The sequence below is a fragment of the Rhinolophus hipposideros genome (assembly GCF_964194185.1).
Source record: "Rhinolophus hipposideros genome assembly, chromosome: 10".
In the NCBI taxonomy this organism is placed as follows: Eukaryota; Metazoa; Chordata; class Mammalia; order Chiroptera; family Rhinolophidae; genus Rhinolophus; species Rhinolophus hipposideros.
This window is the reverse complement of record NC_138056.1, coordinates 10,610,772-10,638,734: the sequence shown is the minus strand read 5'-3', so window position 1 is coordinate 10,638,734 and position 27,963 is coordinate 10,610,772. Positions and strand designations below refer to the sequence as shown.

Genomic DNA, 27,963 nt, shown 5'->3' with positions numbered 1-27,963 from the left:
TTCACGAATTTAATTGTCTGACCTCGTATATATTTTCACTGTGGAAAGCCCTGTCCTTTGAGGATATGTTGTATTTTTAAAAAGCTAGGAGTTCCTTAGAACCAAGAGTAAACAGGTAAATGGTCAGTTTGAATGATACTATTTCTGGTTGGTTTTTTTAAAAGAACTTTTGACTTGTGAGTGGCTTTCTTGTGGCTAACACACTGGCCCTGAAGGCAGCATCTCTTTTTGAACAAGTACAATTGCTTACATTCATTGTGAGAAGAAAACGCCTCTACTTCATAATTGTACCTTAGGGAACTCTGGCTTTTCTCTGACATTTTAAACATATTAAGATTCTACTGCAATCTCAAAATAGCTAATCCTTAAAAATTTTAACACCTGAACATTTCTTTCTTAAGGGCTTAAAACCCCAAGTTTACTTTGTCAAATTGCCAACACACCCATGAACACTAGCATATTAACACCTGCATATGACATCATAGTCAAATGCAGTAAAGTGGATGCTTAGAAGTTGAATGTCAATTTTGCTTAGTCCGGTCCTCTCAGCGACAAAGCAGGACGTGAGGCCAGATGGCTGCCTAACTGTGCAGCCTCCCACAGAGCTTGGGCGCATTTGAAGTTTCTATTTCATAGCATTAACTGTTACCACTTCCTTTTAACACTCAAACCCCCTTATCATCCATTCCAATAAAGGAGACAGATATAATAAGCTTGGCAAGAATTACTTAATTCGTCAGTTCTCCAAGTTCTGTGCCCATACCAACCTAAAGACACCAAATTCAGTTCTATTTTTTAAAAAAATACCTTCAGTAAAGGAGATTTCCTCAGCAATTTAATCCGTTTTTTTTTAAACAAATAATCATACAGTATCTTTAAGACCATGGTAAGAACAATACAGTACAGACCTTAATATCTCTTTTGAGGAAGAATGGATGACTCCTTCTAAACCTTACCTAAGATAGGGCATGAGAAAGTCAGATTCTTTAATAACCTGACTAGCTTCTCTACAACTTTAATATTTTTCAGAGGAACAAATAATTAACTGGATATTTTTATTTGGAGCTTGGATTTCCTAGTCCAAACTAGAGAATGGTCAAATGATCTTTTATAGTATTTTTCTTCAGAGATGCTCTAAGAATAGCCAACTTGTTTGTTTTCATGAGTCAAGTGGGAAGTTGAGGAAGATGTGTTTTCATTTTTAAAACAGCTTTATTGAAATATAATTGATATACAAGAAGACTGGACATATTTAATACATACAATTTTGTGAGTTCAGAGATAAGCATACATATGTAAATATGAATTTACAAGTGCCTAGCGGAGATCTAGTTTTTCTCCTTAGGTAAACAAAGTGAGGAAAACAATTTTAGGAAGCTTTGCCATCTTTCAAGATAATTCATTTATCTAAATGCAAAATAAAATAAAATGAATATTATGAATGACTTTTGAATATTATGAGTAAATGAATAACTTCTCAAGTTAAAAGAAAAGTTAGTGAATAGGAATCCCTCCTTTTATTTTTTTGATTAAAAAAAGTGCTTATTGTAATGGAAGTAAACGAGATTGGTAAAAATTTAATTGCACGTAGTGCCCAGTATATTAACACGAAAAGTACAAAGTTTATCTACCAAACTGATCCGACATTGAGCCATTAAAACACAAGGCACTTTTTAATCAATTATGTCAGTACTCAAAGTTGTCCAGTTAAAGTCTACTTCCTCTTGAAAGGGAGAAATACTCTAAAGGGAGATGCCAGGAGCTTAAGAGTGGTGCCGTGATTCTCAACAGCAAGGATAGAGTCCCCAGCAGTGCTTGGGGGAAAGTGAGTCACAGGGAAATGTGGGAAGCTTGAAAAGGCCCAGTTATGATGGGCAAAGGAAAGACGATATGAGCAGGGCCATCAGAGGGGTGAAAAATGAAGAAATCTGAGAAAGCCAGTTGTGAAATAAATGCGTGCCTGTGCAAAGTGCATCTGCACAGGCACTAGAAAGCAGAATCCAGATCTAAATTCAAGTACCCATTTAAAAAAATAAGATGAGAACTCTAAAACTTAAGACAAGCCTAGGCACACAACATCTAGAAGGTCCCCTATTTGTTCTTCAACTTTACTTTCTCTATAAGCCTATTAAGCAGAAGATCAGTAACTACAAATGTACTCTTTCCTCTCTTGGTTTGAAATTTATCAGGCATCTGAAGAGGCTGTAGGTTCAGCTGAGATTATTGTAGGAAGAGCTTATTGAAGCAGGGTTGACAATAGGTCTTGTCATTCTGTTCCCTGAAGATTCCCTTTGACAACTGTGTCAGGCAGAAAGCACATACGAAGTGCTCAGGATGGAACTTGTGGCCCATGGCACTGATGCAGCGGCCTGTGATGGGCTGCCCACATCCGTGGCATAAATTGCCTTGGCGTTGATGGTAATGGAGCTCACAAAATGGACGTCCATCCAGTTCAAAGAAGGAGCCAGTAGAGAAGCTGCTGAAGCAGTCCTGGGGGATGGTGAGAAGAGAAAGAAAAGGAATGCAGATGTCAAGAAGTAAAACATTAGCAAGGTAAAACTTTCAGCCTTGGAACTCCTGCCAGTTACCTGCCACTTGCAGGAATTCACTCAGGTCCTTGCCAAATGGAGGCTAGAATATCGCCCACTTGCAAAACAGACAAGAAAATGCCTGCACTGGATGCTGTGGTTTATGTCTCTTTTAGGAAGCCCACATCAATTCCTCATCCCGAGCTCTGAACCCTTTTAGCTGTTGCAGTTCTGCCACTCCCACAGAAGGACCCCTGATTTTCCCTAAATCCGAAAGATATGTGAGTATACACACCCCACAGACAAAACACTCTGGGTGCCAGACAGTGTCCATGGCTGAAAGGTAGTTTTCCAACACCGGGCGGTTACAGCCACCACACTTGGGTGAGAACATGGCTAAGAAATCCTTTCGGCAATATGGCTTCTTGTCCTTCTCGTGAAAGCCTGGAGAGAGAAAATCAAGAGTTCACTGTTGCCATTTGAGATCTTAAGTCAAGGTGGAGGCTGCAAAGAGGACGATGGTTTAAACTCTCTCAAACTCAGTGTCTTCATATTCAAAACGGCTTAGTAATAGATACCTCAAAGGGTTGTTATAAGAAACACATGGATAAAGCAGGTAAAGTATTTTCGTATTGTGCCCGGTTCCTAGTGAGCATTTAACAGTGTCAAGGTCTATTCCTCCTCCACGCATTACCACAAAGTATTCTGTTGGCCTGTACAGTTCTGCCCCAAGCTTTGATGTGGCTAGCCTCATCTTGTAGTTCAGCAATCAGTTCAAAAATCTTATCAGAGAGGCATCTCTTCAGCCCTACCTATCACTTCATCTTTTTTATTGTTTTATAGTATTTACCATTATCTGAAAACATCTTTGTGATCTGTCTTCCCCCACTGGAACATTAGCTCTGAGAGAAACTAGATATAGTTGGTCATGTCACATTATATCTCCAGTAGCTAATACCGCACCTGGAGAAAAGTGCCTAATATTGAAAAATAAAGCACTATTAAATAATAATTTCCAAATGGATACAAGATATAAATACAATAATTTAAACTATACAAATACTTGAATTAAAAATGGATGGATTCCTCTTTAATTTGGGAATGAAAAAAATGTCATAAATGGCTCAAATTTCAAAAGCAAGTTAAAGGTTAATAAATTTAGCTACATTAAAAATAGATGTGAATGATTTATGCATGACCAAAAACCACCACAAGCAAAGCCAAGAGAAAGGACAAACTGAGGAAAACATTTGCTAATTATATCTCAAAAACATATAGTGAATACAAAGAGCCCCTAAATAAATATACTGTTTCAATTATTGTTTTATAAAATTAAAAAAAAAAAACAGAAAAAATTTAATTCCTAAAAAAATTAAATTAAGTTGAAACAAACTAACTTAACTGTATATCAAATTTGTGATCTTATCAAAGAAAGGCAATAATTCATTCCAGTACCTTTAACAGATAGCATTTTAACTGTACAGTCTTACTGGATATAATCTAAACACAAAAAGAACTACAAAGATATCTTAAGCTGTTTTCAATAATCTTGTTATTTGCAAGGTTTATATTGCTTTTTTTGAAAGTATTATAGGTAGATTTATAATAAATAAAATAATTAATGATAGTAATGTCTTTGGCAAGCAAGATTTTGAGTGCAAAAAAAGACACAAGTACAAAATAAAACAAGTAAAGAAAAAACATGTAATCTTACACTTAAATTTGAAATATCAGTATGAACTTATGATTTATTTTTCTTTAAAACAAAAAGGGACTCTACGCTTTGTCCACTGAAAAAACTATTTCAAATAGCACCCTATAATTCTCTCTCTCTCTCTTTCTCTCCCTCTGTCTCTCTTTCTCTTTAGTTAGTTAGTTAGTTAGTCAGTTAGTTGGCTAGTTTAATTAATCGCACTAGAACACGTGCTCCATGAGGGCAGGAACTTTGTTTTTTTGGTCACTGTCTCCCAAGTACCTAAAATAGTACCTGACACATAGATAGTAGTTGCTCAAGAAATATTTAGTGATGAGTAGTCATATGAACAATATTACAATAGCAAAATCGAGATCATCAGCTCCAGAAATAGGTTGTCTAGAGTCTCACTCAAAGATTAACTAGAATATATACAAACTGAAATTAGATTCTTCACAACAACCCTCCAATTTTACAAGTGAGAAAAGGAAAGCTCAGAAAAATTACATATAACCAACCAGTCAGTGGAAGGGCTGAGATTCAAATCAAGGCCTAAAGTCACAACCTAACTTGGATGTCACACCCCTAATTTAAATGCATCGTGACTTGACCTTTCTGTGGGATCTGATAGTTATCAGCTGAGCCCAAATATCATAACTCAATAGCTTTGTAAATATGAGAGCTCTACCTGTGCCTCACTAAAATAGCATGTAAACAAAGCATGCACAGTGCATTGGAAAGCAGCCCATCCAAGAACATTATTTCTAGACATCCACTTTGACAGTGGCAGCCAGATTAAAAACAAAAAACAAAAAACAAAACAAAACAACAACAACAACAACAACAAAAACGGTAATAGGAGCAGCCAGGAGTTGGGACCCAAATCAGGTAGCTGTAGTTTTTCCATGATCTCTGGTCACTATTGGATATGCCTTGCCTTGTTTAACTATGCTGTCTTGGAAAAGTAGACAATTGAACTGTCTTCTGAGGCCTATAGATTTAAGAAGCTACACTAATAATTTTTATAAGCTTCCTTGTGTTCTTCCAAACCCCTGAGACACAGAAGGGCTCACTTTTTTCACTTTATCAAAGCATGTCTAGAGTCTAACCAAATGCAACTGACCGCAGAAAGGCCTACTGTTTAAGAAAAACCAATACACACAACTATCTTTGTTGCTTTTGTGTGACACAGTATTTATTTCTCTAACATTTGTATGTGTCTATCACCTGGAAAACGTGTCAATATGCAGACTGCAGGCTGGACCCCACCCCCAGAGTTTCTGATTCAGTAGGTCTGGGATGGAGCCTGAGAATTTGCATTTCTGACAAGTCCTCAAGTGATGCAAAGGACCTAAAACTGAGCTTGCCTATAAGTGGGTATTACCTGAGAAAACTGTAAGGCGTGCCAACTGACCTAGGAATGACCCTCATCCAGGCATTTGCCAGGTAGCCAGTCCCAAGAATGAAATAGCAGAGAAATAACAGCCTCTGTTTGAACTCAGGTGAGTCTCAGGAGAGGAATCAAAAGCAGTCAGCCAAACTTTCCGTGATACCCAATTCAGTACTCAATAAATTGAGAAAGTTTCAGAACTTACTTTCCTAGAGGCTCTCTCTGGGGCCAATTACCTCTGGAGGATGGATGAAAAACACTAACAATTAAAATTGCCACAGCGAGAGGGAGGGAGTTTATACTCTGCTGAGGCTCTTAGCCACAGGGGAAATTAGGGAGCACCTACATGGGCTCCATAATGAACAATTAAAAAGAGAGACCTAGTCACTGAGGACTTGAGGCTAAGGCCTGTGTGCTTAGAAACTTGCACCTTTAAGAGGAATTCCCTGAACTGAAACAAAAATGCAGATGAATTTAATTTTCCAGGAGGCTTAGTGGTTAAGCTGTCATTATAGAAACTGTGTGTGGCTCTGTGAGGTGTGGGTGGGTCAGGCAGGATACCACCTACTGAATGGACTAACCTGTGGTAGGAGACCCATTTACACAAAGCAGAGGATACAAACAAAAATACTACCCAAGAGGAGCTTCTGATTAATAAATGGCCTTTTTACCAGTTGTCTAAAGAAATATATCTTCGGTGTGGTGTCATATTTACGTAAAGTCATAAGTCACCCAATCAGCCTTGCTTGTTTAGAAGGGGCCCAAGTCAAGAACAGTGAGAACTAGCTACCTTCATGGTGCTTCCTGGTCATCCTATAGGTAGGATGTTTTTCTCTTGTATCTAACTTATGTGTCTTGAAATAGGCCTGTATTCTGTTGCTCTGTTCTCAGGCAACTTCCAGATCCTAATCATCCCCGGGCAGTGTTCACTTGCTGGTTGTTCTACACAACTGACTCTCAGACTTTATGACTACCCATACAATATAAATTTACCGTGACACATTTCAATATGCTTTAGGTTACATCTCAATGAAAAATGCTGTTTAACTAAAGTGTAATTGGGAATCGAAAGACCTAATGATTTGTGAAAAGCATTGAACAAGCTTCAGTGAACAAGCAAATTACTACAAAGCACTTTGCTAGTGGACGATGTCAGTGCTACTGGATCTGGCTCTGTCTTCAAATACAGTGCATTATGTTGGTGCCAAGAAAGTAAAAAGATCCAACAACAGAAGAGGAATTGAGACTCCACCAAGGGGCAGTTATGATGTTGTAAAAAAATAAACATAGAATTTGCAGAAACAAGACTGGAATTTAAATTCCAACTCTTTGACTTTCCAGTTGTATGACATTAAGAAAATCACTTTACCTCCCTGAGGTTCAGTGTTTTCATCTGTAACTAGGTAAAATGTGGAATAAAATTACTCTCACAAAGTTGTAGTGGGGATGAAGTAAATAATAGTTAGAAATAGAATTATATATTGAGAGAATGGGGAAGGGGAAAAATATTGGGGGTAAAGTGGGATAGTAATGACATTTCTAAATCCTCATCTTCCCTGGTAGAAATTAAATACATAAAGATTAAAATTAGGGGGAAAATAAATCTATAGTAATATAGTATTTGAAACACAAGTAAATAACAGAAGAGAAAGCTAAAAACAATTAGGCGAGGAGAACTAGATTTGGGGTGGAGAAAGGAGAAGTAGGGGACCAACTTTTTTCAATATTACCTTTGAAGTAATGTTTCAGTTTTTAAATTTTGCATACATATTTCTTTGGTTCAAAAATTCAATTTAAACAAAATTTATAAATGTTGGGAAGAGATAGGGAGAGATGGCATTCAGTACTGAAACAGGCATTTGGATGGCAATGGCAGGAACGTGGACTACCATGGCAGATCCAGAAAGGCAGATGGAGGTTCCCCCCAGTCATACCTTCTTCACCAAACACCTCTCCACAGTGAGAGCAGAAGAAGTGCTCTGGGTGCCAGGTTTGGTTCATTGCCGTAAGCACTTTCTGGAAAAAGAACACACACAGAGATATTAGAATGCTGCAGAGCAGTGAAACATGACCCTAGTTCTAAATGAGTGAGTACAAGCTACAGGAAAGCAGGGGGAGGGGGATTTACTTACGTCCAGGATGGGAGCAGCACAGTAAGCGCAGCGTGGAGAAAAAAGATGGTGGTAGTCCTTGGGGCAGTAGGCCAAGCCACTTCGCTCAAAGAAGGGACTGGAGCCAATCTCTTCTTTGCAGTGACTGCAGACGAAGTGCTCTGGATGCCATGCCTGCCCTAGTGCATGTATCACCTGGAGAATGAAACAAGGCCTGGCATGGGAGCCCTGTAGGGGGCTCTAGGGCCTCCGCGTTGCACAGCTCTGGAGGGCACTGTCCACTCAGCACTCCACGTAAATGACAACCTTTGGAGTCACACAACACAGGCTGACACCTAGGTTCTGCCTGTGCCGTCTGTTGTCTGCTCTATGGATAGGACAAGGTGCCACTTTTCTGACTGCTCATGTTGATAAAAGACTGTAAGTGTTTGTCACCACCTTACTGCCCCAGAGGGTGGTAGAAACAAAATAGAGCACGGTAGACACAGACAAGTGATAACTACAGCCGTGGCATGGAAGGGCTCCCCGGAGGAGAAAAAGGCCAAATGACAGTCTGTATTCCTCTGGTCTGAACATCTCACCTCACCTCCCACACACTCAGGTCTCATAGCCTTTTTTTATGGTTTTAGAGAAGGATGACGCAGAGCAGGAGTCTGTGGCCAGGATTTGGAGCTGAGCACAGCTGAAAACTGTATTAAATCAATTCATACTGGAAATGTTTGAACAGAGCGAGCAGTGAGAAAGCTTCTCTCAGTAAAGGCAGTACCAAAAAATGGATAAGATCTCACAATTGAGAGTCAGACTCTCCTGGGTTCAAATCTTCGCTCTGCCTTTTCCTAGACCTTGGATCTGTCAGCTAATGTCCCCTGAGCCCTCAGTTTCTTCATCTTTATAACGGGGACAATCATAGAGTCTCCCTCAAAGGAGTAAGGTGACCATTAAATGAAGGCATACTTGTAAAGCACTTGGCTCAGTGTCTGGAGCACCGTAAGTGATCAGTAGTTATTAACTATTAGGAAAACATCTTAGAATATAAGAACAAGCAATCCTGGTGGCACGGTGAGACGCAGACACAGACATAGATGGTTGTAGGACCAACATCCTGGTCCGTCCCACCTTTCCAGCAATCGGTTTCTGGCAAGAAACACAATGGCCCTTGGGCACTGTGGCAATTCCAAGGTCCTGCAATTCCTGCTCCAAACCCCCCAGCATTGAGTCCAGGGAGGCCTTGTCATCCTGCTTGTCTGGTACGTGCTTCTTGCTGGCATCTGCTTTCACTGCAACCTGGTACCAAGGACGGAACCATGAAGAGAGTCAACCTCATGGACATTTATCCTCACTGTCATCTTCTATATGATCCTATAAGCTCATATAAGCAGATATTTGAGTGATGTACTTAGGAACACAGAAATATTGATATTTGTGGGAAAGCATTCCAGAGGAAAGGGAGGCCTTTGATGACTGACCCTTTAGTCTTTCCTGAACTTTCCTCCAAAGCATGGAGAATCCAACATTGTAACACCAATAAAAATGCTTTAAGCTCTTTTCCATTTTAAGATCCCCAGGCTGAATGAAATCAGACTAATCTTTCTCCATTTGTAAATCTTTTCTTACCATAGGAAATTGAATGAATAAAGACGATACCTTTTCTGCCCCTTATGATGACCACAGGTCAACAATGTTTTTATTCATTTATTCTGTAACGTTTATTGAGAATCTAGTTTGTGCCAATCACTGCTCTAGGCACATGAAGTTTACATTCTCTGGGTGATAGACAATAAACAATTAAACAAATAAATATATGATGTAATGCCAAGTAGAAATACAATATAAATTATATATCAAGATAGAAGGTGCGATGTTGAGGAAGAACTGATTTAGATGAGGGTGATCAGAGAAAGACCGGCAAGGATGTGATATTTGAGCAGATATTTGAGTGATGTACTTAGGGACACAGAAATATTGATATTTGCGGGAAAGCATTCCAGAGGACAGGGAGACCCAGAGGAAGGAAAGTTCAGTGAGGCTAGAGCAGAGGGAGTGAGAATGACTGTGGCTGGAGAAGATATTGGAGAGAGGTGAAGATCACAACGATCATAGTTTTAATCTCATGGTAAAAGCTTGGGTTTTTATTCCAAGGGTGATAGAACCATTGGAGGGTTTCTAGCATGAGAGTAAAAGAGTTTGATTTATAAGATCCCTGTGGTAGCTGAATGAAGAATTAACTATAGAGTGGAATTAGAGGCACTAGTTAGTTGAGAGACTATTATTAACAGTTCAAACCAAAAATAATGAATTGGACCAGTGTTAGTGGAGAAGGTAGTGAGAAGATGCCAGATAAGACTTGCTGATAGCTAAGAAAAAGCTCAGCAAAGAGAATGACAGATAGAAAATATCAGTAGAGAAATTGGGTTTCTATTGTCATCTTAGATTCAATAAAACAATGTCTGGCAAGAAAAAAGACAAGCTGATGGATTGAGTTATTTAAGCAAAATTCCAAAATAGTTATTATAAAACATTCAAAGGAAAAAACTCAAATTACAAAAAAGGATGCCCAACTTATCCTTCATCAGCTAATGTCCTGAGTCCGTCTCTCTCAACTCCTTTCCAACTGGTCTACTGCTACCCTCTATCTAATACTTCCTGATCAGAAAACTACAATGACTGTCCGTTGCTTCCAGCATCAAATTTGCACATATCTTACAGACGTTCAAAGTCTCCCATGTACTGCCCTCACTGTACCTTCCCAATCTCATCTTTTATCACTCAGTAAAATCTTCCATTGTTTAAGGCTGGTCAGGCTCCATGCAGTCTCCCGAATGGGATCTGTTACAGTCTGACTTCAGTCCTCTGCTTATCCTACTTTACAGCCAGGAATAACCTCACCTTATCTCATTAATCCAAAATGCTCATTTCCCTTCAAGAAACTTTTATCGTCTGACAGATTTCCTTCCTCGTCTGTTATATAATTTTAATTAATGTTGAAAAACATTAGTGTTCAAAAAGTTAATGTCTAAAAGGCCTGGGGGGGATGACCAATAATAAGTATGAGAAATAACTAATACAAAATACAAATAACTAATAAAAACACAATAATATATCTGTATCTACATCTACATTTACAGCTGTTATCTATTTGCTTGTATTAATATATTCCAGAGTACTTCTGAATAGATATGTAAGAAAGAGGAAATATTTGACTACCTCCAGGGGGCAGAACTGGATGACTGGTGACAGAGCTGATAAGGAAACGGTTCTTTTGAGTTTTGTACAGTATGAATGTATGGCATATTCAAAAAGTATACAGATAAAAAAAAAAGTATACAGATATTTTTAAAATGTAAATAAGCCAAGACACATGCTAAATCAATTAGAAAGCACCACACTATTAAAACTCCTAATGTAGATTTTTTTTCTAGCATTTCCAGATACAGAGAGAGTGAGGAATGCACTCAGCTTAATGGCAGACATTAAAAAAAAAAAAACTTGTTTCTGATGTTTATTCATTTGTCCTCCTAATAAGTACATATTATTCACAATGTGTCAGGAATTGCGCTGGGCATTGGGAGTCCAAAGGTGAGCCACAAAGATAAGATCCTTGCCCTCCCCACACACATTTTTATATACTGCTTTGAAATGATTTCATAGTCACTTCAGGTGTGCATATCGTATCTTCTAATCAATTGGGTTGGATTCCCTACTTTAAGAATTCTAGATGATAGTTCCCTTGACAAATTCTTAAGCCCATTTATCTGATTTCCATTTCCTGCCTGCTATGTGAACTTGCCACTCACACTCTGGAGGCTACAAGAAGGAGATGGATTTCATTTCAATATGGGGTTTAAGACTCCTCATCCTTCCTACTGTCAAAGCCAAACTTTGATCTCCCTTTCTCTGCCCCAGCTTGGGCCCAACTCTATTCTACCCTGCTCAGGTAGGTCTCCTTGACAGTCCTGCCACACTTCATCAGCCTTAGGTGCTGATACCTTCGATACCTTCAGGGCTCACCCCAACTAAAGGACCTCCTCTCTCATCTCTTTGTGTCCAAACCATTTCCATCCTTCAGAGTCCATCCCACACCCCAGGCCCATCTCTGACAAAATCTCCTTGACCTCGCTACATTCCTAATGTTTGCTTCACATATTTTGATAAGACCACCTGTCTTTTACTCTATAAATGTTGCAGAGGCTTATGCCTTATTTTACCAAGTACTCCAAGCTCCTGGAGATCAGAGCCTGGATCATACTATCTTTTGTGTCCAGATAATACATTGCACCAAGTTGGATTCATCCGTTGAATTAAATGTAGTCTAGGAAAATGAATGACAGCTTAGAAGTGTTGCTAAAAGGACGATATGGAGCTGGGTCCCAAAGAGATAAACCCTGCAGGCTTCATCACAGAGACCATGCTCACCTTGGCCTGCATTTCACACAGGTGGGCCATGAGCTCATCCAACTGAGCGGCTACTGAGGTTTTAGGAGGTGGGGGTGATTCCTTAGGCTCTTGAACCCCACTACAGAGAGAAAAACAAAACAAAAAACAAAACATACACATGGTAAAACATCAAAACTCAAATAAATATTAAGCCACACATAATATACCAGAAAATTCAGATTTAACTCTTAATCCCTTAAATGTGAGTAAAACTAGAGACAGAGAGTATTTTACAATATAGGTACTGGACTAAAAATATATCTCTCTCCCTCTGGCCATCTCAAAAACTGTTCTCAAGTGCATGAAGAAAAGCACTGGACATGTAGCTGGCAAGCCATTCTCCCCCAACAACCAGGTGCAAAGTAGCCTCTGAAAAGAACTTTAAGACGATAGCCCAATATGTATTTTTTTATTTTAATAGCATTCTTTTTAAATTATAAAATATCATATCTTCTGTCAGTTATTGTCAGGTGAAAGACAAAAAATAAATAAGAGTATAGAACAGTCACTGACAAATCAAGATCCATAGGCCAGCTATTTTCCTACAGAGTTGGAAAACTCACAGCTGGGAGAGAGACTTAAATAAAAACAGCAGAAATGTGTTAAAAATACCGTAGCTATATAGAGTTTATACAAGTCAGCCAAGGGTGGTTTAGCATTATGAAAAGGATTAATATAATGCATTATAGTAACAAGTAAGAGAAAACTTTATTAACATGTTGATAGGTGTTGAAAAGCAATTGAAAACAAATTCAACCACCATTCCTGTTGTTGAAGATCAAAGAAAAGAAGAAAAACTCCGTAACTGATAAAATATGTCTAGAAGAAATTTGTGAGCCTTATACCAATTTCACTTCCAAGGCTCTATCCTGTAGAAAATTGGACATGTAATTACAATGACGTTCCTTAAAACACAAAACAGTACAGTTTTTATGAGCATATTAAAACTAAACTAAATGCAGATATAGTCAAATAAAGTGTGATTCATCCATGCTACAGAATACCATGCAGCTGCTAAAAAGAATGCAAACATAGATTTAAATGAACTAAGAGAGACTTCTGAGATACATTGTTAACTTAGAAAAGCAAAGCCCAGGACAATATGAAAAATCCTTCCACTTCTATAATTTTAAGCACATATACGTAAGTGTGAATATGCATACACAAAGGGGTGTCAGGAGACATACCTGAAAGTAGTTAGCTATGGAACTGGCAATTAGGTAGGTGGTGGAAGAGACTCTAAGGGAAGTGGCCTAGCTTTTTACCCTGCATATTTCCGAATTCTTTGACTTTTCTAAGATTACTTTTAGAGCAGTTTTAGGTTCACAGCAATGTTGAGCAGAAGGTACTTCTTTGACTTTTTATATACATGAGTTTATAAAATAATTGTGTATGCTAAGTTATATTTTCAAAACAAAGGTCATCTATATTCAAAAAGAGCTAATGTACATGGCCAACAGATGAGGTAGCGGGGGTAGCAGATGGAGCATCAGTCTTGCAATTCTCATGTGTATTTGAGTTACACACATGTCAATATGAATATATTCACATTCACAAGTCAATATGAATATACACCCAATCATAGTCACATGATTCTATCAACAACCTTCAGCAAACTACATTAATATGGTCACAGTGTTGTGATTCCTAAATACAAGTGCTTCTTAAAACACAAAATTGATAGGTGTAGAAAAATTTAAAACTGCCGAGGAATATCAAGAAAACATTTGAACCCACATTATCTTCCTTTTGAGAGGCAATTAATTACTCTAGGCATGTTGACATATAGCTGTACAATCTTCTATGATTGTTTATAATTTTAGAAAATTAGGATGATATTTTTTCATGTTTTAAAGTGAACATTTCCCCATATCCTTATGCACATCCTGATCTGTCCTTTGCAACCCTAATAGCTAACATTTTTTGCATGTCTACACTAAGCTAGGCCCTCTGTGAAGGGTTTTACAAGTCCTCTTAAAATCCTCATAACAACCTTAAAATCGAAGTGTTGTCACTCCCAGAAGAAAAAACTGCAATTTAGAGAAGGTTAAAAACTTTGCTCTACATAATAAAGCTGGTAAGTAACCAGCTTTATTATGTTTAGGTGTGCAGACTGCAAAGTTTATGTTCTCTATCACCATGCTAAACTGTCTTCCAAAATAATGATTAAAGGCTGGTTTTCAAATATATGATGTGCTGTGGTTTATTAAACCAATCATTTACTATTAGACAACTACATTGTTTCTGATTTTTGCTCTTATTATCAACACTGCTAAATAAACATTTGCACCCACATTTGATTATTGCCATAGAATAAATTTTGAGAAGTGGAAAAACTGGATCATACAGGCAACTAACTCGAGTAATGTTTGTGATCAACATTAACCCTGAGAGCTCAGCTAACAACCCACCAATATCTCTCTCTCTCTCTCCCTCTCTCTCTTTCTCTCTCTCTGCCATAAATAAAACCAAATATTCTAAGTCTTTCACTAAATATACTTTCAAAAGTGAAAACATAAATTTACTACTTATTTTTATGTAATTACCAACCAGGAGAAAAGTAGAAGAAAAATGGCTATCTCCTCTCTGAAGGAAAAAAGGACTCTCTCTTGAGTACAACATGTCCCACTACTGACTTACTTATGTTTGCTTATTTAACAACAAGGAAAATGTAGGAGGAAAGTGGAACTCTTCCCCTCTTGGGATAAAAGACTTTATCTTTTAGGTACAACATGGCCTTTTGCCAGATGTAAAATACATATGTATATATTTTTTTAATCTGGAAACAACAATGGCAGGTAGACAAGTGATGGCCTCAGTCCTGGGAGGTTCCCAAGGAAGTGTAGAGGAGCACCCCCTCACAACTCTCTTCAGTCATAATCCCTTAGTGATTGCTGCCACAGGCATGTGTTTTGGAAGCACAAAAGGCAGCTGGACTGTGAGCACATTCTTGTGCCCAGTGCCCCAGTATAGGATGAGTTTTTTATGTGGGTTTGTATAATTCTGAAAGCCTGTCCAGCTCACAGTTGGGATGTATTTGTGTTTACTCAGAGAATTCTGAATTTTTTAACTAGACTCCTAGTTTTTTAACTAGACTCCTAGTGTTTTTTTACTAGAGTTTTTTTAACTAGACTCCTAGTGCAGTATATGAAGGGTAGTAAATCACTGTCATGATACCCTAATAGTATTTGAGTCAACAACATAACATTCTAAGTAAGAAATGAGAGCTCTTGAAGAGTTGATGATTACATCACCATAGGAAATTTCCTGAAGAGAGGAACCTCAAGTCAGAGCTCCTGTGATTTGTCCTGTCACTTCTTGAACATGGTAAAGGTGGATTGCTATGCGACCAGCAACAATGTCATTACTCAGAGATTTTAATAATACAAATCACAAGAGATGTGTTTAAAAGAACTCAGACTTCGCAAGTGAGGGGGCTTCATTGTGCTGGATTTTTTTTCTCCCATTCATTCCTTTGCGATATTTTTATGAATTGCTTCTCTCTATTCTTACTAAAATTATTTTTTGTGCTTGTAAAAATTACATTCCTAAATTATTGATCATACTACTACTAATACATGACAACATTAGAAATATTATTACGTTGTTATATTCACAATTGGTATTGAATGTACTTTCAAGGTCCAAAGCAATGTTTGCTTCATATAAGCAAACCAGAGAAAATGGTGAACACAGAATGCAGGAGTCTCGTTTCGGAGTCTCATGCTCTATCTGTATGCGCCAGACTTGTCTGCTCTGAATTATACCAGCCTTGGGGGTTTGTATTGGTCTATTACATATTTACTAGATCACCTGTATTTTGTATCACTCTCCTACAAAGGTCTATACCCCAAGCATCATTCAGCAATGGGAAGTGTATCAGTCAAGGTCCACTCAGGAAAATATACAAATACTGGGAGTAAATAGAAGGAATTTAATCCAAAAATTTGATTACACAGGAAATGGGAGCAAACAGCAAAAAGCTAAAAAGCAAACAGAAGACATTGAGGGAACCCAGAGATTAGCGACAGCAGGAAGCCATTAGGGCAAAGGGACAAAGCCAAGGGGCAAAGTCACCAGAGTCCAGGGTCCCAGGTCAACAGGCATAAGCTGCCACCACAGCAGGACCTGTTTTGCTCCAAATGAAGCCATAAAGGAAATACAACTGCTGACAGAGACACTGTGGAGAGAGTGTCGTTGGGGGAAAAGATGCCTTAAATTTCCCTGCCTTTCACCCTCCAGTCTCTCTACGGTGCTTCCCGTGGGCTGAAGCCAGTGAGAGACAATTGCCTCTGGAGGCTGGAAAACGCCACCCACAGGGGCCAGCCAGCCCCCCGGGGAATACAGGGCATAGCAAGAGAAGAGGGAGAAATGGGTCTGGTAGGAAATAGTTCAAAAACTCATACTATGGAGGAAGGTATCAATAAGTTAGCATTGTTGTACCGTCAATTGATCAAATGACAGATACACAGGAAAATGGCTGTTGGTTGGGCTGGTTTTCATCTTATATGTTCATATGTTCATTAGTGTTTCTATTAAAGTCTTGTTTTCCTGGATGTAAAAAGCCAAATATTTACTGTGAGCCTATTGTGTACCAGGCACTCTTTTACTGTTGTTGTTTTGCTTTTTTACAAGGGGGTACACAGGGAGGTCTAGGGGGCACGCCCATCAGGCCACTTCCTGGGACTGGAATTAACTAGCAAGTTTATTAATAAATTGGCATCGGTCCCATCAAAGTAGAACGTGTCCTCAAGTGGGAAGTTATAAAAAGACTTCTCGATAGCACAGGTCCTTCCCTTATTTTGGTGTCATGTGAGCACTATTGGCTGCAATTCTGAAACCAAATAAGGTGTGGTGTGGCACTCTTTACCAAGCATGAGCATTTACTATCCACATTTTAAGCCCTTTGTTTCCCAGAAAGTTGTCTGATTTTTAAAATTTCAAGCTATAACTGAAGAGAGAACAAGGAAAGTGGCTTTTTTATTTTTTCAGACTGTCAATTATGCTTTAGCCAGCAGATATGGTTTAGTAAATGGATCTGTTTCAATAGATAATTTTTGTTGAAAGGAAATCCTTCCACCCTCTAAATAAATTTTTAGCAAATATGGAAAGAAGAAGTATACATTCATTAGTCTGCCATGGAGACCCATTGCCTTAGTTCAGCCCTGATCCTAGCTCTGATTTTGTTAACATCTTGCTGAAATTTCTTTTGGTGTTCTCTTTCGTGACTGGGAATAGCCAGGCCAAAACATCTGTGATGATTCGAACTATTTACATTTTTTCAGGTGGTGAAGTAAATAGCAGAGCCCATCAGCCTGGACACCCATCTAGAAACCAGGCACATTGGAAAATTGCCAAGTCAGCTTGGCAGAATTCCACCTCGGCTCAAAGACAATGGAAAGAGGAGGAGGGTAGTAGGAGATGTAAGCAAATTATTGTCCAAACATAGATTGATAACAGTTATCGAATAATTTTAATTTTTAAAGTGTTTAATTTAAAAATGTACCTGTAGACATTTGGCTCCTGGATGTTGGTTGTATACACGAGCTGCACCTAAGACAGAGTGACAGAGAAGAGCAAAGAATGAATTTCTGTTAGGAGAATGTTGGTGCTTATCTACATCCAGAATTAGTGGATGTTTTCAGCTTTTTCTATCAGGGGTCTGATAACTAGCATATCTCTGAGATCTCCTTTCACAAGGCCGAGGAATACCAGCCATCCCACAGAGGAAGGCCAAATTCCAAGCAGAGTAGTTGTTATGTGCACCAATGAAAGTGCCCCTGTCCCTGTCCTCAAAGCACTCAGATAGAAACCATACTCAGATAGAAACCATAAAACACATAAAATGAATCAGAGCCCCTTTAACTAGACAGAATATTGTCTAGGGGAAGACTGTAACATGATTAAGCTTAACATACTAAAAGAAATAATGTGTGACTCTAAAGGATAGTTGACCAGCAACTCATTTATATTTTGAACAAATATTTATTGAGTACCTGTCATGTGCCAGGGCTGGAGATGTACCAGTCAAAAAACAAAACAAGTCAAAACAAATGAACAAAAAATGGTCCACCCTGGACCAAACATACAAATTAATATGTAAAAAAATAATTGCTATGTAAAATTAATCAGGGGGTAGGAGATAGGAAATGAGGGACAGATGGCAATTATAAATATATCGACAGGAGAAAGACTCACTGAGAAGGGGACTCTTGAGCAAAGACTGATAGGAGGTGAGAAAAGTTTGCAGATATCAGGGGTAACCTGGCCCAGGTAGAAGGAACAGCAGGGAGAGCAACCTGGAGCATCTGTGGACAGAAAGGAGGCCGGTGTGATTTGAGAAGAGGGAACTTGTGATACAGGGGGGGGGGCGGGGGGGGGCAAAAAGTAAAAGGGGCCAGATCATACAAGTAGGGAGATCATATAATTTTTTGTTCAAACTGGGAATACTTTTGAGAATGAAAGAGCCTACTAGACATTATATACTTTCAAAAATGTGTATTTATTAACCAAAAATTTGGTTTTATTGTATTGGTGGAACTACAAAATAATTCTATCGAAAACTTATTTTCAAAATAAAATTTTCTAGAATATTTTTAAATGACACATAGCTATGAACATTAAAGCAAAGTTTTTTTAAAAAATGTTTTATATTGATTACTTGAGCATTTTAAAGTAGCACAAGTAAATAATTATTCTTGATATAGGTTCACATACCTTAATTGTTGTCTCTAACATTGTGATGTAGAAATTTTTCTGAAAATGTCTTTTGTTAATATAATCTTTTTTATTTTCATATTTTTATAAAATGACAATTTTCTGCAAAGCTGCATTTCATGATTAATATATTTGAAATTGCTGAGACTTTAAATTGATGCTTCTCTGTATGCCATCATATTTTTAATTGAGAAAGTACTCCCTCACTAGATGCTGATGAGCCTATTAGTTCAGAGACAATTCTGCTAAATGAAGGATATTCTCAATTCTATTTTTTATATTAAAATGTGTAAATATGTCAGCCCTAAAACTTTCACAGGTGCTGTATATCTACCTACATTCAAAGCAACTTTCTTCAAGAATGCTTTTACAAGACAGAGCTCTTAAGTTGTCTCTACTTGTGATCCTTTTTAACATTTCATCATATGTAGGTACTGCAAAATCATAGGCCTTCACAGTTTCATCCCATTCTGGTGGAGGACATAAATTTATCCAATTAAAATTAGAAGCTCTGTCAACGTCAGGATTTTTCCAAAGCACGATTTTCAGATTAGGTAATTAAATCATTTGAGCTCTCATCTATTGGTCTGTTCAATTCCTCCCTGGCTTTTGTAGGCCACAAACTTGAACTTCTGCCTTTTTGCGAGCTTTGTTTTACGTAATTGCAACTTGCTAAAAGCTTCAAAAGCTGAAATTTCATGCTACATTCATTGAATAATTTGATTAAATATTTCCAACTGATTTTGCACAGAATGTGAACTAAATTTAGGTTGCTTTACAAAGAGGTTTCTCAAAGCCTCAGGCATTTCTAAAATCCAATTGATGACAGGCATTACAGAGAGAAAATACATACAGCCATGCTGAAATGTTTTGGGATTCAGCATCAGCTCTGTCATAAAAAATTTTATAGATGAGTATATATACACACACATACGTGTGTGTATACTAAAATATATATATATATACTTTGATTTTATGTATTTTAAATATTATATATATATAATATTTATAATTTTGGACAATTGCAGTTTCTATTTTGACTGGTAGAATACTGCAGCTTGTTTGAATGAAGTCATGAATTTTGTGTACGTCAAGAATTCCAACCACATTTCTGTTGCACAGATTTTTCAGCATGTAAGAACATTGTTTTTACCACAATGCTGTGCTCCGCCAAAAGCTGTATTCCTATTATCAGTCACCCCCAAAACAACATTTCGTCTTCATTGTTGAACTTTTCAACTAAATTTACAATGGCATTAATAACGTCAGATGTTTCATTTTTGACAGAAGAATGAACTTCTAAATACTTTCTTTTTATTCCTTTGAACTGGTGGAAAAAATGAAACCATTTTGGAATTAACACATTCTCTAACTGAGGCCTCTGAGGACATAAAAGGTCAGTGATATAAATCTGACCTTATTTGATGGTTTGCAAAGGGAATCAACTCATTAATCATCACCAGTTCACTTTACTTCCAAGTACAGGAAAAGCTGGAATTGAAAATGAGGAAAATTAATTTAGAAGTCATTTGACCTGAATGGAAAGGTATGCTTCACAAGGACCTGTAAACACACCTCCCAAAGCAACACATGTTCAGTCATCATCTCCAGACACATTCTTCTTAAATTTAGTATTAACTTTTGAAGCAGATGATGACGTTTCTTTACCATGTCTGTGTCTTCTGGTTTTCAAAGGCACAGTGATATCTCTACTTGCCTCCATAGTGGACAATAAATATTGACAAATATTTTGTGCAAATTACACATTCATCGTCAACTTTCTTGAGACAATTAAATGTGTAGTTTTGGTTTTGGTTTTGGTTTTGAGCCAAATGCTGCTAAAAGCATTTACTGCAAAATTTAAAAAGCATCACCAAATAATAAAACAAATAGTTGTAACTTTACATATACAATTAATGACAAAACTGCTTCAACATAAACATTTAGATTACACCACACTGTGTCAAGACTGCTTAGCCTCGGTTTCCCAAACAGAATTTGTGTGACATTAAGCCACAATTTACCATTTTTCTTTCTGACCTTAAGGAGGATCCGGGCATCTCACAGGTCACCACGGGGAACGTAGCAGGGCATGAATGGTGGTATACCAAGTGGCCAGCAGGGGTAAAAGTTTTCCTGTCACCACCTAAGACCAGAGGAATTAGCTAGCCCTGATGGCTGTGCTTGAGCTCTTAGCTTTAACAGTCAGCACCTTGAATATTATTCTTGAAAGGGTGCTGTCACTTAGGTTTTTGTCTGAACAAGATCAGGAAAAGAGAGATGAGTTATCATTAATCATCTTTGGGATTTAATCATAATAAAGTAAGAACTCTGTTCACTGTATGTGTGTTTTATACACTACTAGATGAGACCTTGAAAGAAGCCAGAAGAACCTCATAGAAGTCTATTAACCCACGCTGGTTTACTTTAATATAATTGCTAATAAGAAAACTTTATAAAATATGGAAAATCTGGGGTAAAAGGTAAAGCCAATAAATGGATATCAAGAAAACCAGCATAAACCAAGGGTTCTTAGTTCCAAATGAACCAAGACAAATGGACACCCTACTAAGGTCAGTGTAAAGACTGTGACTTTTACTCCAAATGAGATGGGAATTCATCGTGGATTTCTGACCAGAAAAATGATATGATCTAAGTTGTACAGGATCACCCTGTCTGCTATTTTGAGAATAAATTAAAGGGGAGCACGGGTAGCAGACCAGTTAGGGGCTTATGGCTACAATCCAGCAGGGAGAACCAAGACAATGGCTTGCTAGATAGAAAGATAAATGTGCCTCCTTAAAACTCTATCTGTGTAGTTGGAGGGAAGAACTTTAAAGGGGGAATCTGCCCCTGGGTTCAAATTTCAGGTATGCATCACTGGTGATTTCATGTACTAGTGTATACGGAAGACTCAGAATACCATAGTTCAAAAACACCAGATATGAAGAGCATCTACTTAATTCCTCTTATACTAATTTCATTCTTAGCAAGCAACCTTCTAATTATAAAGTAGACTTATCCGTAGGAATGGGATACATATATCAGCAAATAACTAGCCTCTGTTCTACTTGGTGGTTTTAACTCTAACCAGAAATTAATAAGTTGGATTTCTGGTGTTTTCATACATCCTCTTTTCTGAGTTTAGTTTGTTTGTGTTGGTTTCCTAGAGCTTCCTCATCTCTGGGTATACTAATAATTGAATTTCTTAATATATTAGGCAGCAAAGAAGACTTGGAAAGTGGTGACCCTAACACGTTACCCCGAAAAGACTTGTCTGACCTGCCACCGGGCCTTGCCCAGGTGACCTCTGGCCTTATTGGCAGTAATATCAGAATATCCCAAGTGAATTAGGGAATACTCTGACTATTACTATGCCCTCATTAGAAAAAAAAATAGTTCTCAAAGGCTTATTCTTCTAGGATGATTTTCTTAAGTCTCCTCCCCTTTCCAAAACAACCACCTTTAAGTGATCACTGCGGGATTTTTGTTGTGGTTCTTTCTTGGATATCTGATTGTCCTTTCACGTCATTTTTTGTGAGCTACAATTCATTGTCATAAATGCATGCAAACATCTATGTTAAAATCACTCCAGTAGATCAAAAGTTACCGGCAAAGGGCTTGTGTCATCCTGAATGGAAAGGGTGTCAGCACAGTTACTCTCCTTTCTGGAACACTGACCCACAGGGAGAGGAGCTGGGCTGGAGTATTCACTGCTGTCCTGGAGGGTGGAGCATTCCAGTTCCTCCAATAAAGCATCTATATCACAAGACACAAAAGAATCATCATATAGAATGTGTACGTCTTCTGGAATAATTTTCCCCTTAAATAGCCCCACTGTGCCTCCATTTATCTCCCTCTTCTCTTGCAGAAAGACTATTTTCAAACATCTTCCCTTACTCAAACACTGTGACCTGTTTCTTATTTCCTAAGATTGCATTCTGTTTCATATGCTCACTGGATAATTGGACTTCTTTTATGGCAAGATATTAATTTTTAATTAAAGTTTATTGGGGTGACAATTATTAGTAAAGTTACATAGATTTCAGGTGTACAGTTCTGTATTACATCATCTATAAGTCCCATTGTGTGTTCACCACCCAGAGGCAGTTCTCCTTCCATCACCATATGTTTCATTCCTTGTACCCTCATCTACCACTACCCCCCATCTTACCTTCTGGTAACCACTAAACTATTGTCTGTGTCTATGAGTTTTTGTACAACCAAAATGTCCTTCGATAAATGAATGGATAAAGAAGTTGTGGTATATATACACAATGGAATACTATTCGGCGGTAAGAAAAGGACCATTTGTGACAACATGGATGAATCTTGAGATTATAATGCTAAGTGAAATAAGTCAGACAGAAAAAGCAGAGAACCATAGGATTTCACTGATATGTGGTATATAAACCGAAAACAACAAAAGATATTAATTTTTATCATTCATTTGGGGGTGGATTACCCATAGAAATCCCCAATGCGGAAAAAAGTAAATCGTACATATTTTTTCTTTCAGAAAAATATAGGCAATTATATTACAGTTTTTCAAAATATACTAGAACAGTAACATTTATTCTTAAGCCTGATGATTTTTTTTCTTATATTCCAAGCACATAATAAAATTATCAAAGCAAAGATGAGTGGTCTGTCTTTTAGGGTGTGGGGAGAAAAGGAGATGGGGAAAAAACAGATGTTACAAAATTAAGCAAGATGTTGCAATCAATCCAAATTGTTGAGATTGATTCTCCTGTATTTTCTTGGGAAAAACCAATGGACTTTACAAGTATTACATTATTACCTTTCTGTTATGGTGAAACTAATAATAATAAAATTAACACATCAGGCACTATGATCAGGAATTTATATATTTAATTTACTCATCCTAAGTCTTTGAGGCAGGTGATATTATTATCCTTATTTTGTAGATCGAGAAAGAGCCAAATAAACTTGTTTAAGGTCACACGGCTGTTGAATGCAGAAACTGGCTATCTGACTCCCAGGCCCTGCATTAACTTCAAGTCAGAAATTCTAGTCCGGATTCTCACGTGGATTCTCTGGGTTCTTTGGGCATAACATGTTCTTCTCTGAAGCTGTTTCCTCATCTACATAATGAAGCAATTATATTACAGCAGTATTTTTCAAACTGTGGGTTGAAACCCATTAGTGGATTTCTTACCACAGGTTGTAGTTTTTAAAAGTTTGCAAAGCACTGGATTATATTATTTCTAAGGATCTGCCTAACTCTGAAGTCCTCAGATGAGGAAAATGAACTTTACACGTCATGAAAAACAGATTTTCATTTATTTCAGATGTCGGAGAGATGGATATTTCTTAATGGCATAAGAAAAGGTCTAATCATTTCTTACAAATGAAATCTACAGATCTTTCTAAATCATCCATCTCACAAAAAATATTGAATTTTATGCACCATTTTAGAGATAAGCAAACTGAGCTAAATTCTTCAAGATAAATTACCCTTCGACAGATACGTTGTAATGGAAAAAAGAGATGGGGGAGGAGAACCAATAGATTAAAGAAGATGTTAGAGACTTATAACTAAACCTCAACTAAACAAGCAAACAAAAAAAGAAACAATCAGGAATATTAAACACTGACTGGATATTCAATAATAGTAAGTAAATACTATTAATTCATTTTACATGTGATAAAGATATTTGATAATATTAGATTGGTGGAAAAGTAATTGTGGTTTAAAAAGTTAAAAATGACTGCAAAAACCGCAATTAATTTTGCAGCAACCTAATGTTAAGTAATTTCTGTTAATATTTTAGGTGTGATAATATTTCATGATATTAAGGTATTACTATTAAGGATTTTGTGGGTGTGATGATGGTACTATAATTATTTGTGTAAGTATATACATATTTATTTTGGAGATTATGCTGAAATATTTACAGAAAAAATTATATAATGTCTGAAATTGCTTTAAAATAATATAGGAATTAAAGGAATGGGTGGGTGTATAAATGAAATAAGATTGCCAAAATTCGATTGTTTAAGCTTGTTCATGATGAGTACATCAGATTTCATTAAATTATTTTCTTTACTTTTTTATATTTTAAAATTTTCTATAATAAAAGGTTTTTAAAAGAAAAAATAAGGTATGAAGTAAAACTTCTTTCCTCACAACTTTTCTAGCCAGACTGAATGCCAAAATTCTGACGTTTAAATTTTTAGTCTATATCTTTCTGTTAAGATGTAGCCCCTTTCTTTTCTATTTTCTAAACTTTGCTCCAACCCGTCATTGATCCTCTTGGACTCAAAATAAAAAGCGATTTATAATAAAGATCAGGAGAGAGGGGAGACCCTCTGCAAGAGAAACAAAGCATACTACTAAGAGTAGAAGGTTGCCTTTAGAAGCACCTACTAGTTGAAGTTACTGGAACTCTCCCATTTGGGTCATGAGTTAACAGGCCTTTCTCTTCCTGTTTCTTGAGTGCACATATCCCCAACACCCCAAGATTATCTTGCCTTTTGCCAGATTCCGTAATTTGAAAATGACTAATTTCAGTATGACAAATTACAGGATGACTGGTTGGGGAGGATACTAGCCTGAAATCTCTACAATCCTTCTCTGTAGCCCTTCATCTGTGGAAATCAAATAATTATCAGTATTAATGTGAAAGGAGTAAGGTGAGGTCTCTTGGGGGTTACAGTGGATTGTAATGATCTCATTTAGAGCAGAGTCTGCTCCTGGTTTCCCCTTATCTAGCATGCCCTTGTAATGAAGCAGAGAAGAAATATCGGCCTGTCCTCCATACTGTTTCTCCACAGCAGGAAGAGAGACTCACCCTAAGTGGGCTGATGACAATTTGAAAAAGTAGTTGAGGTTTAGTCACCTGAATCATCTACAGGAAATATGTGACCTTCCAGGCTGCTTGGTACTTTCTACATTTCTGGACCAGATTTCTCTACCATTCATCCTGCTCAGGAAATGCGAAACTGTGTAAATTATCTATCTATCTATCTATCTATCTATCTATCTATCATCTATCTATCTATCTATCTATCTATCTATCTATCTATCTATCTATCTGTCTATCTATCTTATTCTGTCATCCGGAGCACCAGAGCCAACACACTTCTAAAATGAGAATAACTTGTAGCTTACTCCGTTGTGTCAGGTGGTCCTGAGAATGACGTTTAACTAGTTATTTTGCTTTCCTTAGTTTTCTCATTTGAGAAAAAAAAAAGTGGATCATACCCATTTTAGAGGATTGCGTCAGACACTAACTTGATTAACATATGTAAAAATGTCTAATTTTAGCTTAAGTCACTGAATAACAGTAGTTCCTTTTTGAATTACCTACATGAAAGCCATTAGGAATCCCTAAAATAAAAAAGCAAAGCTGGACTCCAGTGGACCTCAGGTAGAAATGTGCAATTCCCCAGCCCTCACACAGGATAAGAATTTGGATTCTCCCCAGAGTCCAAAATATATTCTACCCCAAGTATCAAAACAGACTTTACCTCTGAAACAGTTCAATACATATTTATCAAACACAACCTTTTCCTCTTTCCTCTTGTAATTTGCCTTCCTTCCTGTATTCTTCCAGCTCTCAAATTACACTCGAAACAATTTTTTAAAAAGACAATATGTTAGATACTCTTTTTTGTCATTGTTATTTACACTTTTGATATACCTCAAATATACCAAAACCGAGGACACTGTGGAATGCAGCTTGGAAATTGGGTTAGTGACTCAGTGTTAGCATGGTAGCCAGCAACAAAAGTTGGCAAAGGATATGGAACAAGTCCCAAGAATGACAAACCTTTCATTACTCCAAATTTTGAAATCAGGGATCTCTCTCGAGCAATGTGGCCAATAGTTTCACTGCTGGTTTTAATTGCTTTGGAATGGAAAGTGGTGTTATATTTGCAGGCCATAGTAATCTGTTCTTTCAGAGTTCCTCTGAATAAATAGCTTAGCAACGAAACCACTGGAGTTATAGTGCTGTCTTCTTGATTTAATACTAGATCTTGGAGCAAATGAAACCACCCTGGCCTTCCTCCAACCTTTGTGAATCCCTCATTCTTGTACTATTTCTTCTCCTCATAACACCCTTTTGTTTTCCTCCTCAAATCATCTCTGCAGTTGCCAACTGTGTGATCACCCTACAATCTCCCCTAGCCCCCAAGGGGCAAATGCTCACAATAAAATGACAACTTCAATTACAATTCAATCCAAAAGTATTTGTACGGAGTTTACTCTGTGGTGAGCACCAAACTCTCCGCCTTTTGTGCCACTGAAAACAGTGAACCCGTATTTCCCCCAAACAATACTAGTTCCTTATGCTTCATTCTTGTTTGGGCTGAGGTCAGGAGAGAAGTGAAAATCTTCCAGCACTACCCTCCATCTAGCTATTAGTACACCCCACCACACATGGAGATGGCAGCCAAGTCTTTATTCTCTCAGAGTTTCTCCTCCAAGAAGCTCCTCACTCACCCAACTCTTCCATTGTCACACACCAAAGATGCTCTGGTCCCACAGGTTGTGAGGAACTGCTTTGGCATGTGCTGAAGAAGAGGACCGCACAGGAACTGAACGAGACAGCGTGAAGCAGCCTCTATAACCATTTTTGGTTCCTGTATTTGCTTAGCACTTCCTCTCTTTTGATTTGGTGAGGTTTTTTTTTTTTTCTTTTTTGTAGGTCAAAGTTTTGAGACTGACATAGAAAGATGGGGACTAAAATTGGAGTTCTGGTGGTGCATTGGCCAGGGTGATGAAGATTCAAAATTAATTTTGAAAAATCTGAGCACTGACTATGTGCCAGAATTTATTTTCAATTCATGGAAATGGCAGACTTCCACTTGTGTTTTTTCCTACTGTGGGTATCCCACTGTGCCTGTACATCAGGGAATCTGCTTTTTTTTTTTTTCTTCTGTGAAGCTGGGGGATCGTGGAAGCATAGTCTCCTTCATAAGATTTCCATCAGAGTTAACGAGCACCCGATTCATTTCACTGTCTTTATTTACTTAATTATTCAGAAATTATATTTCCCTGATTTCTTGAATAGATTGTAAATCCATTAAATGTGGCAGAGGCATATTCACGTTTGAAATCTC

The 27,963-nt window shown here is 37.6% G+C and overlaps 1 protein-coding gene across 4 annotated transcripts; it reads right to left on the bottom strand.

The window, feature by feature from the left end:
* Positions 1 to 818: 818 nt before the first annotated feature.
* Positions 819 to 27,485, bottom strand: LPXN (leupaxin). Of its 4 annotated transcripts, none has more exons than XM_081062401.1 (9): positions 27,344 to 27,485; positions 22,484 to 22,632; positions 17,663 to 17,709; positions 12,136 to 12,235; positions 8,839 to 9,006; positions 7,744 to 7,917; positions 7,546 to 7,627; positions 2,824 to 2,972; positions 1,204 to 2,490 (listed from the first exon to the last, which is right to left on the bottom strand). In XM_081062401.1, the coding sequence occupies exons 1-9, from the start codon at positions 27,354 to 27,356 to the stop codon at positions 2,221 to 2,223; spliced, it is 1,152 nt and encodes a 383-aa protein (XP_080918527.1). In that variant the 5' UTR covers positions 27,357 to 27,485; the 3' UTR covers positions 1,204 to 2,220. The 4 variants fall into 4 exon arrangements, with proteins under 4 accessions (XP_080918528.1, XP_080918530.1, XP_080918527.1 ...); XM_081062403.1 differs by lacking the exon at positions 27,344 to 27,485 and adding an exon at positions 25,265 to 25,329; XM_081062402.1 differs by lacking the exon at positions 8,839 to 9,006 and having other exon boundaries at positions 819 to 2,490; positions 27,344 to 27,435.
* Between the last annotated feature and the right edge of the window lie 478 nt (positions 27,486 to 27,963).